Raw genomic sequence first — 17693 nt, 5'->3', positions numbered from 1 at the left:
CGCGGGGTCTTGAAAAGTATTAAAAGGTGATAAATCAATTTTGGGAAAATTAAGACCCTTAAAAAGTATTAAAAAGTCTTATCACGGCTTTATAAAGTCTTAAATTTTGAAAGCATTTTTTTCTGAATTAGCTGTCCAAGAGTTTGAGTCCCAAAAACATTGTAAAAGTGTGTGAATTTGTTCATTTTTATTAAAAAACAAAGATGAACAGGTACATAAAAAATGAGGCTATTGTGGGTGCGTTTGTAAATTGTCTCTGAGAGTGCCAGAGCGGGCGGGTGGAAATTCAGAAGCACAAAGTACGCTCTGTTGTATCATAGTGTTCTGTAGTCTTTATCACAAACTAAAACTGTTAAGTTAAAAATATCACTGCTGTAAATGGTTACAGCTTGAAGTGGCGGTGAGGTATTAAAAAATATTGAGAAGGTCTTGAAAAAGTCTTAAAAAGGTATTAAAATTAACTTCAAGATCCCTGCATATACCCTGCCTGAGCATCAAGTTTGCAATACAATTCTTTCCACATTACCGTGAAAAGTGATTTCCCATTCCCGCAATAAAATCAGGCCAGATTCTTACACGTTGGTCATATGTTCTTTTTTTAATATACTTATATATAAATACATACATTTGTATAAGACATGCTTGATTTTGGCTTTAACCCCAGTGATTCAGCACAAACAAGCAAGCTGGTGGACGCATGGAAACAACAAGGCAGGTAGAAAAAGAAGAGTAGCTTTGAAGACAGTAGAAGTAATCCAGATGATCAATTATGAAAATAAAATAGGGAGTATGTGAGAGTTATCAGAGTGTTAATGTGATCCCCCCTATTGTCCATCTGGTGTTCACCGTGCATGAAATGTTGGCAGCATCTTTTGATAGAGCTACAAAATCCAACTAAACTGGGAGTGAAGGTGATCCTCATTCCCAAAGACAAAAAAAAAGGTGGGATCATCCAGGAATAAATTACAGTCAGGTTGGAGGGAATCATTGCTCATACTTTGGAGGGGAAAACATGTTAGTATTTGTTGGATTACTTGATTATTCAACATGAAAGACACGACTGAGAGATTTAAGACACAAATACTTAAAACATTTTGAATTGATAGTTCTTAATCCTTAGTTGAATGGTGCCGCTAACACCATTCACATCACTGAGCATTTTAATATTTTCCTTTTAACAATAGTTCTGGGAGGAAAAGTATTAAAAAATATCAAATACATTCGATTACAATAATACATTTGAATAATCCTGTGGATTATAAATTTACAGAAGGGAATCAGCCGTATTTAGTGGATTACATATTGAAAGTAATCTGCCCAAAGTCTGTTTCGCCAGACCTTCATCTTCAGCAGAAAGCAGAAGGTACAAAACAACAATGCAATATACAGGACAAACTCAGAAAACCTCCATCTTCACACTTCCAATAAGCAGCCAAGATGAATGACAACAATGTAAAAATAATAATAATAATAATAATACTCTCATGGCAACCACTCATTCATACTCATTCCCTTAACGATGTTACATGATGGAAAGCTTGGTCTCAGACAGTTATGCTTAACCAGTTGCATACATTTTGTTGTTATTACAACAAACATATCAAACACATTGTCCACGAGACAAGCTTTGAGTTAAAACAACATGTATTTGTTTTATTACAAGCTTCCCCGTCATAGGTGAGCAGGTTGCGTACAGTGTGAGTTTTAGATAGTGAGCCCACTCCAGAGGTTAAAAAAAAAAAAAAAAAAAAAAAAAAAAGGCTTGAAATTATAGGAAGCAATGCAGAACGCTGCCATCCTGACCTCCACAGGTTATTCAGTCACAGACAGAAGGCTGTACTAAGTCCACATATTACAGCTTAGAAGTTGGAAAAGTCGATATTGATCTTCTGCGATGACATGTTGCATCAATGTCAAAGATGAACATACTAATATAAACTTGTCTTGATAGCTTTAGGGGAAACAATGAAAAAAAAAAACATAATAAAATCAGTGACTGCTGCTGGATTTGTTTCAGAAGCAGAAGCTACAGTGACGTCAAGTGCAGCGGTAGAGTAAGAGTTTAAGGCAATACTGGTAAGCACCACACCACCATATCAGAACGATATCTGGGGTTAAGATATCCGGTATTTCAGGGGGTTCATTTGAGGAGGACAGAAGAGGTTTTTCACTTGTCCTGCATTTTTTCCAGAATTGGCACAATCATGTCAAATTTAGGCCTCTTCGCTGGGTCTTCGTTCATGCATATCTTCATGAGCTTGCAGATGTGTGGTGAGATGCCAGGGGGGATTGTGGGTCTCAAACCCTCTAAGGCGATCTGAAGGTAAAAACAAACAGTTGGTAGTGCGGGAAAGACAAGGACAAAATCTGTCTATCAACAAGCACTTATGGTAAAATACAGCTTTATGCTGATAATACTGTTTTCATTGAGCTCATGAGCAAAAAGTCTTATCAAGTCTTGTTTGCAAGACTATGTTAACTAGGTGGGTAAGCTTATCAGTGATGGTCCTACTAACCTTCATGCCTATCTCCATGTTGGACAGGTCAGCAAAGGGCACCTCTCTGGTCACCAGCTCCCACAGCAGCACAGCGAAGCTCCACATGTCTGCTGAGCGACGGTTGATCTCCTCAGGCTTCTTCTGCAGGGCTTCATGACACAAAGAGCAACAGATGAAGGTTACCCAGTGCAAACACAGAGTTAGAAACAGCAGCAATAATTTATTTTGGGCACTGCCTCTTTCAACCTGGCTTGACATCTACTGGTTCTGCCTCATTTCAAGCTACAGTATAGTATATGACCACATAATGTATTAAGTAAATAAAGTTTTTTTATTAATATAGATGTCCCACCCCAGCCACAGCCTGTTCACCCTGCTGCCGCCAGGCAAAAGATACATGTAGATACACAAGTATTAGCGGCCGTACCACCAGACTACAGAGCAGCTTCTTCCCTCAGGCTGTGAGACTACTTAATGCACCATCTGCACTCCTCCATGTTTAATAATTTTATTTTTTTTTATACAATCAATTAATCAATCAAGAGGGAACCACATTTTAATTTCATTATACAACCTGTTGTATAATGACCAATAAACTTCCTTGTATCCTTGTATCCTTGTACAAGTCATGTTTATATAAGGCATAAGCTGAGACGAATTATGCAGTCAGGAAAGGCAGCTTATTCCTTTAATATATTCAGGGGGAAAGATTATTATATTCAAATGTACATAACTGAACAAAATTTGAGTTTGTTATAAATTAAAGGCAGCTTTAATTCATGGCAGCTTGCTTCTACAATGCCCAAAAGAAAAGGGGGAAATGTTTTTTTTTTTTTCTTTTGAATGAAAATGACAGATAAATTTGGATACATTTATCTGTATACAGTGCGGTTTCTAAGAAACTTTGAAGTTGAAGTGGCGAGGGGGTGAAGTGGAGGAGCTTATTCTCGAGCCGATAAAGAAATTTAGAAAGCTAACATCAGGAAATAACAGACTGCCTATAAATTGTGCAGCGGAAGGAAGACCTACAGTGATAACTCACACTGCAAAGGGTCATTTTCTGCAGCAAAATCCATGCAGTATTGCTTTATGTAGCTTTTAAAGATAATGGCATACTAGCCATAAAACTGAGTTATGTTATTTTGCTTGTTTAATAATTTAATAATGTACGTGGCTGTAGTCTTAAATGCTTTCAATAATCCAAAGATAGCTTTCCCTCTACAAACAGACAAGGCCTTCAGGGTAAAATCTGTACATTTGTCATTAATAAATATCAAAGCTTGTTGCTCTCCATTACTTGACCCACTGCAGAGTTCATCTCCATGATTGCTGATGGCATGGCAACATGAAACAGAGGTCACTTCTTCAAACATCCCACAGCCTCTCTGCCCACCACCATTGAGCTACAGACACTGAACTCTCAAACTCTATATGTTGTTGGGTATCATTAGCTTCTCAAATGCTGCTGTTGTAGAGTTCCCTGGAGCTGGAGGTCCCTGTATCCATCTTTCATGCTCAGCCTTCTTAGGTTTCAGCTGTCACTTTGGACACAAATTTCATGAGTGATATGCCTACCTTCAGGGGCTACCCATGCAGGTGAATACATCCTGCCAGGACATTGGAAGGAGAACTTTACATCTGACATGCTGATCCTGGCCGTCATGTCCTCATCAATCTGAAAAAACATACATTATTGAGAGGAAAAAAAAAACAAAAAAAAAAACACCTGAAAAGCAATATCTTACGGAAGTACTCAATCTGGGGGTGGGAAGATAATTTTTGGGGGTCACAGGATAATTAAGACACAAGAAAAAAAAATATTTTTAATATGCAAAATGCTTGTTTTCATATTCAACTCTTGTTGTTTTCTTGTGAAACTCTGTGCAGTTTTTAAATGTTTTCCTCTGAAAATTAGGCAAATGAAACAACTTGCAAAGACGTCATGTTTTACAGTAGGTGGACAGCTCACCACTCTGCATATATGGCCTGAGATGTGGGCATGATTAGGCATTGGTTAGTTTTAAGGGGTCATGAGCAAAAAAGATTGAGAACCACTGTCTTATGGGACAATTTCCATCAAAAACACACTTTTGTTTAATATCTTAGTTGTCATATAAAAAATCTGATGTGTAATAGTAATAGTGCATAGTGATCACTAATGCTGTGCTGAGACCACATGCAGGGCATGTATTACCATAACACTCTTGCTGTTGAGATAGTGGCGAGGGATCATGGGTTCAAGTGTGTGTAAGAAGGCCATTCCACAGGCAATGTCCAGGGCAAACTTCACTGCCTGCGTCTGGTCCACCACGAAGTCTGATAGGAACAAAGAATAACATGTTTCAGCCACTCTGCAGCTCACTAGACAATAGACTGACAATAAAATTGCTACTTATAGAAAGTGATGACACCATAATGACAGACACTTGAGAGTGCTACACAATAAATCACAAATCCCTGCAAATCATCACAATTGGTGGCAAGTACACATTGTGGCATTGTGACCAGAGCAAGGAGTACTCACTGGTGCCTTCATGCAGCACATTGTAGAGCGAGCCATAAGGCATCCAGTGTGTGATGATGATGGGGTGAGGGGCAGGAGGAGACTGACATGCTCCCAACATGGGTAGGACATTCGGGTGAGAAAATATCCTGGGATGGAGCCCAAGAGGGAGGAACAGGGGAGTAGACACACAGACAGACAGAAACAAGCAAATCCACATGGGATTTGACATAAACAAGAGGCTTGTGTGAGGTGGAAATAATACAAAAACTTACAGGCTTGGAAATCATACATACACTTTTGGATCAACACAATGCTTGGAACAACAAAATGCAAACAGACAAATGAATGACCACAACAGCAGAGGACAAATAGACTGTTTAAAGTGGAGTACTAAATAATAACCTGAGCTTGGGATACTCCTCATTGAAGTCTCTGCTCTTCCTTGTGGTCCAGTCACGAACCTTTAGCACTTTAACAACAATTTCAGTTCCTTGCCAGCGCCCTTGCCAGAGCTACAGAAGAGGAGTGAATGCAGGACAAACTGGTATTATTTACAGAGAAACGGAGAAATGCACTTTGTTAATAAAAATGCTAACTTAAGCATTTCTTTTGACTCAACAGTATCAGCAGTTCTTCAAGAACATTCACTACAATAAAAACGACAAAATCAGAAATATAAAGTACCTCTCCGGACTGGTTCTCATTTATCTTAGCCAGGAGAGAGAGCTGTTTGTAGTCAATGCCTGCATGTTTGTTCAAAGTGCCATTGCCTGGAAACACAGGATTCAGACAAGCTTAAGTGACAAGCTATGATGTTGACAAAAGCCCTACTATTCATGTGGAATTTCTGCTTTTTCCTCTGAAAAGCAGAGGAAATTTCAGCCACCAATTTAGAAACTCCATGTGAAGCCACTATGGAACATTTTTTTTCTTCACTGTATGCAGAACAATGTCCCATTTTAAAACCCAGTGATGAAAACTAGCCACCTAATAAAATTGGTATGAGTGTCTGTGGGACTTACGGGGTCGTGTTCTAGTGGTGCCTTTCCAGAATGTGTCCTTGAAGGGAATTTTAGTCAAGTTCTGTCCCAATTTTTCTGCTTTTTCTAAGAGAGAGAAAGAGGTTTCAATAAGGGGGGAAAAAAACACCAGCTAGGAGGCAGACACTGTAGTTAAAACTATCATAATGATCAGTGTTCAGTGGAAATACCTCTGAGGAGATCACGCAGATGAGGTTTGGCTTTGTCCAGAGGAGTTTCTCCATATTTGTTACAAATGCTCACTTGTGCCCCGTTAGCCACAAGGTCCTGAGATGAGGGCAGTGTTAATGAGTTTTCAAAGGATTATCGTTGCTAGAGCTTAAAAATAAACAGAGAAATATCCTATGTAAGGCCACCAGGGGGTGCACTCACCTCAGCCACTAGGTCTTGGCCCCAGAAGCAGGCGTAATGCAGTGGTGTGTTGCCATGTTCATTGGCAGTGTTAGTGTCTGCTTTGCACTGGATCAGCTAAAAGATGGAGAGGCACAGGATTACAAGCAAAACAAGGCTGGCCAAGTCTTGTTTGGGCTATATACAGGGATGGGTGCAAATGTTATCCAGGACAACCACGGAGGTTTGTCTTGCCTGTGGCCACATACCAGAGGTATTGTGACATGCCTAATATTAAACTGAGTAACTGTGGCCGGCAGCAATTCAGAATCAGACACCCTAAAACAGCAACCTCACATTTCGGTGTTCAGTACTGTCGGCTACAGCAACAGTAATGATGTAGTGCAGCATTTGTTCAGAGCATTAATACATTTAGGAAAATATTATTACATATAAGGTCACACAATTGAAATGCCTTCTGGCTTTCTGTTTTGCAAAACCCAATAACTTGTTTTAATAGAACAAACAGATCCAGCATTATTTCTCAGTAAGTCTATATCAGTAACTGTCATGATAGGTGCTGCAACACAAGGCTTTCAGGGCTAGCAGTAAACTAGAAATTGAACAAGTGGGTGTGTGACAGGAAGGTCATCAGTTCAAACCCCAGGGTTGGCTGGGAAAATGTGGGTGGGTGGGGTAAATGAGTAACATTCTCCCTCAATAGTACAGTCAAGATGCCCTTGAGCAAGGCGCTTAATTCCCAAGTGCTCCAGTGACCAACAGCAGAAGACTGTGATTGTACTGGCAGCAGTTTGAATGTGTGAACTGTAAGAAAATGAAGCAGGGCATCACTGCAAAACTTTAACTGGGTAAATAAAAGGGTAACATTTAAAATAATTTCCATTTTCTTCCAAACTGCTGTTTTTATGTCATAATTCTTGCATATCGCGATATCCTATTACCGCTCTCTTATTGCCAATGTTGAGTTTGATAGCCACAATTGCGCAACAGTCATCAAATGATCGTATTTCCCCATCAGCACTGAAATTACCCAGCATTCCCTTCTCTGTGAAATGACTAACCAAAGCCAATGCAAGAACAGACAAGACTCTCCTATTTGTAGGTGTGAAACTGACATCACTTCGGGTTTCATAAGAACCCATGTTTATGAGTAAAACTTAAAGGGATATATCCAGATTTTAGGAAGTAAGATTTGATCTCCTCTGCAATAGGGAGATGAGTGACAATTTCAATTTGTCACCACCAGTTTCCAAAATGTTTTCTCATTTGGCACAGTTTATGCATACTGGGAACTATTAGTTGGTGCCATTTAAAAAAATAAATAAATAAATAAAGGAAACAGGCTAAAGCTGTGTGGTTAGTTATTTTCTATGGCAGCGAGTTTACCCTGGTGTCTTATATGGGAACTTGTAAATTAGGCTTATAGGAACTTGTAAATTAGGCTTATACTCTGACAGTGAACATAAAAACTTTATTGCAGAGGTACAGGAAGGTTGAGTCTAAACTCTTGTGATGATTCTAATTATTACTGTCCAGTAGGTTCACACTGTACGAAGCCATTCACACATGCATCACAGTGCATTTCATGCTGGGGAGAGGGGTTGAAACTGATACCCACTGTTTCACCACACAAAAGGGAAGCGGATCAGAGAGCTTGGGTTTATTTGCTAAATGTAACCATTGTATAAAAGCCACAATTGGTTTTAGCTTGGACCTGATTTTCAGCCAGTCTGACAATGTTGCAAAGTGCACCTTAAGTCTTAATGTGACCTGACCAATGATCTGCACTCCTTTTCTTCCACAGAAGAAACATATCAGCCACTGTGAGTGAGAATGGCTCAGTGTTTACATGAACCCCACCTTTCCCACAATATCACGATGGCCATGGCTGGCAGCCAGGTGCAGAGGCGTGTCATCTCCACGGTTCATGACATTAATGCGGGCTCCTCTCATGATGAGCATGTCAACCACACTGGAGCGGCCCTCCCTGCATGCCCAGTGAAGAGGACTGAAGCCGTGGTCATCCCTACAGGGAGAGAGGAGTGTACAATAGATGTTACACATAAATCTTATTCACGGCAAAGAGGCTGAGTAACTGAACTAACTTTTGTTTCTGGATGAGTTGAAGGTAAAAATATATATGTATATCTCCATAAAATCTCAGCACATTGGTTATTCTCATTAAGCTCAACAGTGCTCAAATAGTCTGGTTCTTCACAGGTGCTCTTAATTCCAAGTATTACAGATTGCGAATGTTCACTGCAGCATATTCATTTCGGTGTGATAAGCATAAAACATCTGCTGTTTGCTTATGGCTTTAAATTAATGACTTCACCTAATGCACGAGTTCAGACACTAAGTGCCTATAAGGAAGCTTTCAAATAGTTTCTAGGCGTGAAAAATGGAAAAGAAATGACACCATTAAGTGGGTTTGGGCAATTTAGTGCAGAAGCCCAGCTGGGGATGTATAATGGAGAATTGCTCAATTTGTCGGACACAGCACTTCTGTCATCGTCTACCTCTTAAAACAAAAAAAAAAAAAAAAAAAAAGAAGTTGATGCAAAGTTAGACCGCAGTGGAGAAAAAAAGCGAATATGCCTCTGGCAAAAATGTCTGTCATTCCTCTTTGTCTCAGTGGCACAGACAGTAACACGTGTAGGACAGAGGCCTCAATTACAGAACAAAGTGAATGACAGCATGCCTTCGACAAAATACAAATGAGAGATAAAGACAGAGAGATTTAGATACAGCAAGAACTGAGTGACAGAGAGGCAATCAGGAAAAAGGAGTGAAAAACAGTAGGCCAAGCAGTCATTTCAGTCCTTATAAGGGCCAGAGAGACTGACTTCACTAGTGTTAGACATGCACACAACGTGCATGCGCGCACTAACACAAGCTGCTGTGTGATTATGTCACTCTGCATTTCTTTAACCCCTGCCTCCTTCCTCTATTATGCCCTCCTCAACCTCCAAACCTCCCTCTGTCATTGGAGCCTCTCCACTCCTTCATCCTCTCATCTGAGTCCATCCCCTCCCTCTTGGCTCCACTGGAACAGCTGGACTTTGCTGGTGATAAATTTCATTTTTCATACACATTCCTATTCCATATGAATCCCTCCCAGCCTTGCTATTTGTGCCAAAATGCAACACAACCCTCTGGCCTCTACATATTAATAAAGTCATACACTTGCACTGAAATTATGAGTAGGCAGCGAGTATAATAATTTGCTGTGAGAACTGAGGGAGTATTATGATACGAGAAGGAATCTGAACCCTGTGCCCTCATCATCAATTCACTGGCTTGTATTCACACAGGCTCATTCACACATTCGCATACATCCTGCAGAGTTCCACTGAAAACAGCATGAGAGGCCCACAGAGACCCGCAGACCCACAACACAGATCTATCTGTGCATCTGGGTGACCTGCCGCGGCCACACCAGACCTGCTCTGGGTGCAATTTCCTCTTGGCCCAAGAGGTCCAAGCCCAGAAACTAATGAGGCTAAGTTTATGACAGCACACATCCCCGCAGTAAGTGTGCAAAAATACCAACTGTGGACTATGATTTTAGAGTTTGAGGCTCAACGTTTAAGGGAGAAGGAAGAGTTGGATGAGTGGCTGTGTACATTTAACTATATAGACCTAATTTGAAGACAGGATGAAAGAGCAATAGAGGTGGGCAATATGCTTCTGATTTTAGATTAATCATGATTGTTAAATATGGAGCTTTCTCTCTCAAAGCTCTAAACCAGAGAACCAAAGCAACCTACAGTAGAACCTCAATTATTTGATCCTAAATTACACAGAATGACCAGTCTACTGCATGGCCATGTCCTTTATATCCACGTCCTTTCACATTCATTTACACAAAGCTTTTCATGTACATGTGCAACAGCATCCTCTGTGGCCACAGATTTCAGTGTAACATTGGTGTGTGTGTGTGTGCCGCCAAGAGTGATTTAGTGTTGTCACAAAGTGTTGCAAACAACTGCTGTTGTACTGACAGGTATGTTGGGCCTAAATGTTTGTGCTGGTTTAAAGACCATTTGTTCTCCAGTAGATGAGTCTATTACTGATTGGTCAGTGTGTTCCTGCATGTGTGTGGTGATTTCTTTGATGCTGCTATTGTCGCAAAGTGTTTGTGGACAACTGTAATTCTACTGCTAGGCTGACATATTTGTTATGTGGGTAAAGGCTATTTGTAACACAGAAGTCTTTGGAAATGCACTAATGATATATTTAATTAATTAGAATTTGGGAAAAAAAAAAAGAAAAGAGACAAAAGAATTTCACTCATCAAAATGTGGCAAAATGTGGAAGATGACTGAAGTAAACCCAACCATATATTATAGATTTTCCCTTTAAGATAGCAAGCTAGCAGGAGCCACTCTTGTAATGCACACCAAAGAGACTTCAGTGCCAGAGTTCTCTCCCACCCTCCCGTCTCACTGGCCACACTATTTTATTTCAGGCACTTCCACCTGCCAACAGCACTCAGTTCAGGGCAGACGGGAAAAGCCCAAGGAAGAGCCCCTGTCTGCACCTTGTATGTCTGTGCCCTGACATCCACACCAGGCCATATCACATGACACAATGAGGGGAAAGCACATTCACTTTCAGGCAATTCCATCTACGAGGTGGGGATGGGACCATCAACTTGACAAAAAGACCATTCACCTGAGCAGATAACGGAACACACTAGGGCTGAACAATACATCAAGTATAACAGTATAAGATATTTAGTATAACAGATATGGTAATGTCAATATAAAGATATAATTCAGCACCGTAAATTTATCTTGTATGCACTCATTTTCAATGCCAAATTTTAATCAAATATTCTGTTAGGAAAAACTGGATTATGTTACACTGACAGTGCCTCAAAAATTGTTGTTAATTAAAAGCTCATTATTAAAAATTGACAATGGTCCATTTAACAGATGTCGGACTCAATTGACAAAAACACAGAATAAGCACATAATAGCACATAATTTTAAGTCTGCATGGGTCTCATCATCTGCCCCACTCAATGATAAATTACAAAACAGGTGTGCACATCAAAAACCAGGTGATGCAATTTGAAAGATATGTTAGACAAAACAAAAATTATGACTTATATCATGATGTGGCTAAAATATATGGTGATGTCATTCTAAACCCATACTGCCCTGCTCAAGAGCTCAGTCAAGTTCCCAATTAAGAACAGCACAAATGTAAAATGATCTTGATGTGTAAGACCAGGTTCTACTGGAGGAAAGCTGTGTGGATTATTAACAACTGGCTAGAGGGATCTCAGAAAGCCTGCCATAGGCTCAATGTTACTGATGACCCACCCCACCCGGCCTTTGGGCCACGGCTCACTGGCCTTGTCACCGTGGTGAAACAGAGGCAGGGCCACTGGCTCACACTCACTGCTGTAACCCCCTCAGAGGGGTTATATATAAACAGTAATCTCACTGTAATGATCCCTCCTTGCCAAACAAGGAGCCTTAAAATTAACACAGGAACTCCAAATGAAAGACGTTCTTTCCCACCAACAATAACATTCATAAGTGAAACAGAAAATGCTCTGGTCAGGCTAATAATCCTACAGGGTTCAACTTCTGGATTTACTTTAAAAAGGAGGCAACAGATTGCCATCAAAGCCATGGATTACACGCTGCTACGCCAAACAAAAAACAGGAGCACAGGACTCAACTATTTGAGACAAACACAAAAGGGGAATTGTGAGGAGTGGAGCACAGAGGCTCACAGCGACTCACTACTTAACACTACTAAGAACAGTACATTCATCCAATATTCAATTAATGCAAATTAAAATTTTGTTCAAGAACACAGTGCAAAAATAACAATACAGTAACAGAGATAAAGGTGTTCAAAATACCAAAAGCCTTGCAGGAGACATTAATAAGTAGACTCGATAAAAACAATTGGGGCAACTCTTTTTAAACTTTGCAATTAACTCTTCTTAATTATGAGGAAATGTTGAGGGGAAATAAGCAGCGCTATCTAATACCGCTGGGAGACTAACACCGGAAACACAAAAGTGGAGGAGGGGAAGGAGATATGCTCTGCTGTGGCTTACTGTGCATTCCTTCAGTGAAAAAGTCTCTGGCCACACACACACACACACACACACACACACACACACACACACACAAAGATTCTCTGCCCCGTCACAGAAGCTCTCATAACTCTTTCGGTCCTGCCCACTACAATAATCTCCTCCCCGTCTCCCTCTTTCATTTTTGGTAGGTGGTAGACTGTTCCCTTGAGGCCTGCATGTTATTCCTTGTAAGGAGATTCAGCATACCACTATAACTCTACAACTATAACTCTTTGTCTTGGACTAAAGTTTGTGTACACATGCAGACACCAACATCGGGGAGTGCACAAAACCAGACCTAACACATTGGTGAGGCAATTGTTGATGGGCCTGGATATGTCTATCTAAATATGGGCGGAAGAATTAGAAGTTTGCGTCTCGCTATTTACATTTAATGCAGGGAAATGATAAAGCAAGAATGCATGTGTTTCCCCAGCGGGAAAGATATATCAACAAGAAAAGGGAACTTGACATGTAATCAGCTAATGGAGGAGAGTGGGGATGCATACAGCCACACCAGCTCAATGCGTTCACATTATTCCACAGTGATGGTAAAATAAATACAAACGGATAAAGATGACTTCCCTTTCAGCACATTTGGTTGTGCTGCAAATGGTGTTTAAAAAGACTGTGTGATGTTTTGACAGCTGTTTTGCATAATGTACTCCATTATATCAAAAACAAAAATAAAATTGTGGAAATTTATGTGTTTAATAAAAGAGCTCAACAATCAGTAGAGTGAGCTAGCCTCAAGGGAAAAAAAACAAAAACATGTCCAATTATCTCTGCCAGAATAAACACTTAGTTTGAAAAAAAAAATGTTTTGCCTCAGGAGCAAATAATAGCTTTCATACAATGTTACTCTTACAATATCAATAGTCTGTACTCAGGGGATTGTATTTTTTTTTTTTTCTATTCACAAGAAACTACTTCACCTTTATTGCTAAATGGTGTGTACATGACAGAGAGAAGGCTGCACTGTTATAAGAATTTCTGATCAGTGTGGAATAAATTGTTTACTTCTGGATCCATTAATTATCAGAGAAAGAATCAATCATTTTATCCCTTCTTTTATAGATGTGAAATTACAGGGCTGGCACTTTTGTTGCACATTTTAATGTCCCACTTTACTTTGTAAGTCAGTGAAAAGGGAAAAACACACTGACTGAGAAGTGCACCCTTTCTTTTTAAATAGAAATTGGAAGATTGCACATTTATTTTTTCATTTAAACCTTAGACACTGAACTCTGGAGTCATTTGTGAGTGAATCATCTGTTCCATATTGGTGTAGGCAGTCAAATGGGTGAACTGAGTTACTGTTGCTCTCTCTCTCTCTCTCTCACACACACACGCACACGCACACGCACACACACACGCACACACACACGCACACACACACACACACACACACACTAAGAGAGGAAGATAAAAGCTTTGTGTTACTGTCCTCAACCTTCTGCCTGTATGATACTACAGCAAAGGATAAAATAAGACAAACAGGAAAACAGATGCAAAATACATTTGGCCTGAACAATATAATGGGTCTAACTGATTCTCTCACTGCGTATTCTGAATTTAATTTGCTTATTCTAGATCCAATGTCTCTTGGTCCTTTGCTTTGAAAAGTCTGGGATAGCCATCAGTGCTTCACAGCTCTGCCAAGCTTCTCTTTACAGAGTCAGCCAAGGGTGCAGTAGGCAGCCAGGACGTATGACGTGATCTATCAGCAGAGTGAAGATTCTGTATAATATTCAAATAAATAATGTCTTACAGATGCGTGGAGTAGCCTATTTTCTGCACCAAAATCCCTCTTTGGTATAACCCCAAAATTTTAAAAGACTGCATTAGTTCTTATCTTTGTAGAGGCCAAATTAAAATGTAAATTAACATGTAACAGTTACAAGTGTGACAAACTGACAGCACGGTAGTGATCATGAGGAAAACATGACAGCAGGTTTCCTACCGGGTGGTGTTTGCTATCATGCTTGTTAATTATTCCATTGGCATTCCAGACAGACGTGTGCCTGTTAGGAAATGGGTTCAAATCACAGGCCATGATCCCACTGGCAACTGGACAGACAGTCTGTGTCTGCACCAGAAAATTGCGTAAAGAACATCAAAAGTTGCAGTTTAACTTTCATTTTTGCTCTGTGGTTTTGACCCATGTTGAGTATCATCACACATTCATGCTGCCATAACTGTACAATTTCTCAAAACTCCTAACTAGCAGAAAAATTAAAGCTTACACGACAGAAATGCACTATGACCTGATCTCAATACACTGAGCTCATCTCTTATGGTCATTCTGTGGTCTATACAGTTGTTCTGAGCTTCTTTGGTGTAGCCCTGAGGCTAAAAATGAAGCCCACATGGTACTGCAGTGCTGTGCATAATGACCCATCTTCTTCGTTTATTTTGCAAAAATGTAAAGTAACTGGTAGTTTCACTCTGTTACTAGGTAATGCCATGAAATAACTAGTATTTTTGAAGCATTAAACAGGCATGTAAAGGAAGCACACAGTTGTACCTACAAGAAGAGCCTGCTGGACATAATGAGTGATCAGCCCTCATTAAGGCATCACATGCTTTGACACTGCACTCCTGAGTTCAACTGAGCTCTACTTTTGATTAGGTTAGCTGGCTGCATATATGGGTGGTGTGTGAATCCTTGATACCATTAATTTCCTGCTTGGAAGAAAATAAAGCATTCAAAATAAACTGAAAGTTGACCCTTGGCTCACCCTTGATTGAGGTCATTCTCGGTGTTGTCCAACCATAAGCGGACCGCTACTGCGTTGCCTTCCCGGCACTGTGTGAAGATATCATCCATGATGGGTGGCTTATTCTTCCTCTGTTAAGTTACACTTGCGCTGTGAGGGGTGGCTACACAACTGCACTGGGAGTACTGGGTCAGATAAGAGATGAAGGCAGAGGAATTCAGATGGGTCCTGGCAAGCATCCGTCCCTCATCTAGGACAGTGTGGGACACAATCAGGGATGCTTGCTGACACACACAAACCTGGAAAAAAACACACACACACACACACACAGGACCATTTAAGACTTATGAAGGCTTGAATCAATACTGTTTACCTATTAGGCTAATTTGATGATTTAGCTGATGGGTAACTTGAACACAGAATCATTTTCAATCAGCTTTAACTCTGTTCAAGCCAGGAATATTTACTCTCTCATAGATAATAACACCACAGCTCTACACACAAACCTAGGAAAGGAGAAAACCAGGCGCACAAGGCGTGAGCAGTCCTGTCTACCTTAATAATACTGGGTGGGTATGCGGATGAGCCATTTTTTTTTGCATTGTGATTCACCATACATGGCCGTGACTAAAACCCTGTGTAACTGTCCAGGATGCATGACAAACTCAATTTTAACTTTTCTCAGCAACAACTCATTACAGTAGGGTTGAACTGAGTGCCTACACTGGAAATATATTGAATGATAACACCACATCCCAACTTCAGTTCATATGGCATTACTCTCTTACTCTCGCCTCAAAAAAATCAAAACCAAGCACCTGGACGATGATTTTAGCATAGCAACTACCTATTTTGCATCAATTTGGCTAATCAGTTCAACATTAACAACCAGCTAGAAAGCAAGAAACGCTACTAACCTGCTAGTTAGGCGGTTGGACTGGCTAGCTACATGGTTAACCGGCTAACAGCGAGTGAAAGAAAGCATCTAAATTAGCTGGTTTAATCACTCAACACCGGCTATGTTATATCAGAAAACAGGCAGCTCGTCTGGTTATATGTCTGCCTTAAATAAGAGGTAACACAGCTACTTTGGTTGGCTCAAGCCAGGTTTGCTAACAAGCTAACTAACCGACTGTGTTGACGCCGCGGTCTCTGCTCCTCTCATAAAGACAACATTCTCGGCGTCTAACAGATAAAAGACATAAAAATTAACGTTTCTCAGGCAGTTGACTTACCGGGTTTATTCAGCTGTGCCCGGCTGACTACTCAGGCACAGCAGAAGTTATTTGCAGTGTGTGTTATCTGTGAAAGATTGAATGCTCCGGTAGGTACGTCCACACCCTCGCCGTCGTCCTTACGTACGTGGAAACGCCGAGGAGGAAAACATTCGCCCCCTCACGTAGCGCCCTCTAGAGGCGGCCGGCCGCAGCGCCTGCACGGTGTACAGTACATACATGATTTCACTCCCCCGGGCTATGTTTTTGTGAATGCCGGCCGTGTTAACTATTCAAATGTGGTATTTCTGTGTCTCCGGGGGAGTGCAGTCAGTGCTGGTGAATTTACAGGGAAATGAAAGAGGAAACGCTTGAATTTGCGGCGTCAATTTGATGTAAAACCGCAGGCTGCCGCATACATAACCAGGCGCTCACTTGGTGCTGTGGCTGGGCTTTAGATAGATAGATAGATAGATAGATAGATACTTTATTCATACCGAAGGAAATTCACAGTTTTCAGCAGTATCCACAGAGTACAAGATTAAGTAAATCAAAAATAAAGAATAAGTAAATCAAAAATAAAGAATAAAAGCTGACCCTGGAGATCTAAAGATCTAAGTACCAATGTGCAAAAAAACAATGTGCAAAAAACCAATAAAACCAGTGTGCATCGATGTATACAGTGTGCATAGATGAGGGCAATGTGCAAATTTACAGTGTAAACAGATGATAAATAAATAAATAAATAAATAGCACCCAGATGATAAATAGATGATAAAAAGCCAATAAAACCAGTGTGCATCGATGTATACAATGTGCATAGATGTGGGCAATGTCCAAATTCACAGTATAAACAGATAAACAGATGATAAATAGTAGCAAGCAATATGTACACTATAAACGAGGATAAAAAATAGAAATATGAACAGTTTAAACAGCAATATGAACAGTTTAAACAGCGGAGCAGTCTCAGTGTCATTGCAAGTTCTCCAGTTTCTGTCTTTACCTTTTTTTTTTTTTACTTTTTTTTTTTTTACCTCCAGTTTCTACCTTCAGGAAAGACTGAGTCGTGCAACTATTGATCCAACTGTCCCGAGGTTTAAAATGATCCTCAAATCGACGATTAACTGATCTCTATTGCATTCATCCTGTGACACAACAATAGCATTCTATAAACTTTGCAGAAAAATCACAGCAGTTAGAAATGAGTAATAATTAGTGAATTAGTAATTAGACTCGTGGGTGCATGTTTGATTAT

General features: G+C 40.2%; 1 protein-coding gene across 1 annotated transcript; it reads right to left on the bottom strand.

Annotated features, from left to right (window-relative positions):
* Positions 1-1453: 1453 nt before the first annotated feature.
* LOC115370059 (integrin-linked protein kinase) lies at positions 1454-16594 on the bottom strand. Its single transcript, XM_030066871.1, has 13 exons — positions 16457-16594; positions 15243-15520; positions 8256-8421; positions 6417-6512; positions 6215-6311; positions 6027-6110; positions 5689-5774; positions 5407-5516; positions 5023-5150; positions 4693-4814; positions 4074-4173; positions 2517-2647; positions 1454-2317 (listed from the first exon to the last, which is right to left on the bottom strand). Exons 2-13 carry the CDS (start codon positions 15329-15331, stop codon positions 2168-2170), a joined length of 1359 nt encoding a protein of 452 aa, XP_029922731.1. The 5' UTR covers positions 15332-15520; positions 16457-16594; the 3' UTR covers positions 1454-2167.
* Positions 16595-17693: the final 1099 nt, after the last annotated feature.

Source organism: Myripristis murdjan, chromosome 13 (genome assembly GCF_902150065.1).
Source record: "Myripristis murdjan chromosome 13, fMyrMur1.1, whole genome shotgun sequence".
Lineage (NCBI taxonomy): Eukaryota > Metazoa > Chordata > Actinopteri > Holocentriformes > Holocentridae > Myripristis > Myripristis murdjan.
Note: the sequence above shows the minus strand (reverse complement) of the source record. Positions and strands in the feature narration are given on the sequence as shown.

Coding starts and splice junctions, on each gene's coding strand:
- LOC115370059 (XM_030066871.1), bottom strand. CDS start 15,331: ATGGATGATATCTTCACACAGTGCCGGGAAGGCAACGCAGTAGCGGTC. Junction 8,422..15,242: donor GAGAATGACCTCAATCAAGG/GTGAGCCAAGGG, acceptor CTCTCCCTGTAG/GGATGACCACGGCTTCAGTC. Junction 6,312..6,416: donor GCCAAGACCTAGTGGCTGAG/GTGAGTGCACCC, acceptor CCCTCATCTCAG/GACCTTGTGGCTAACGGGGC.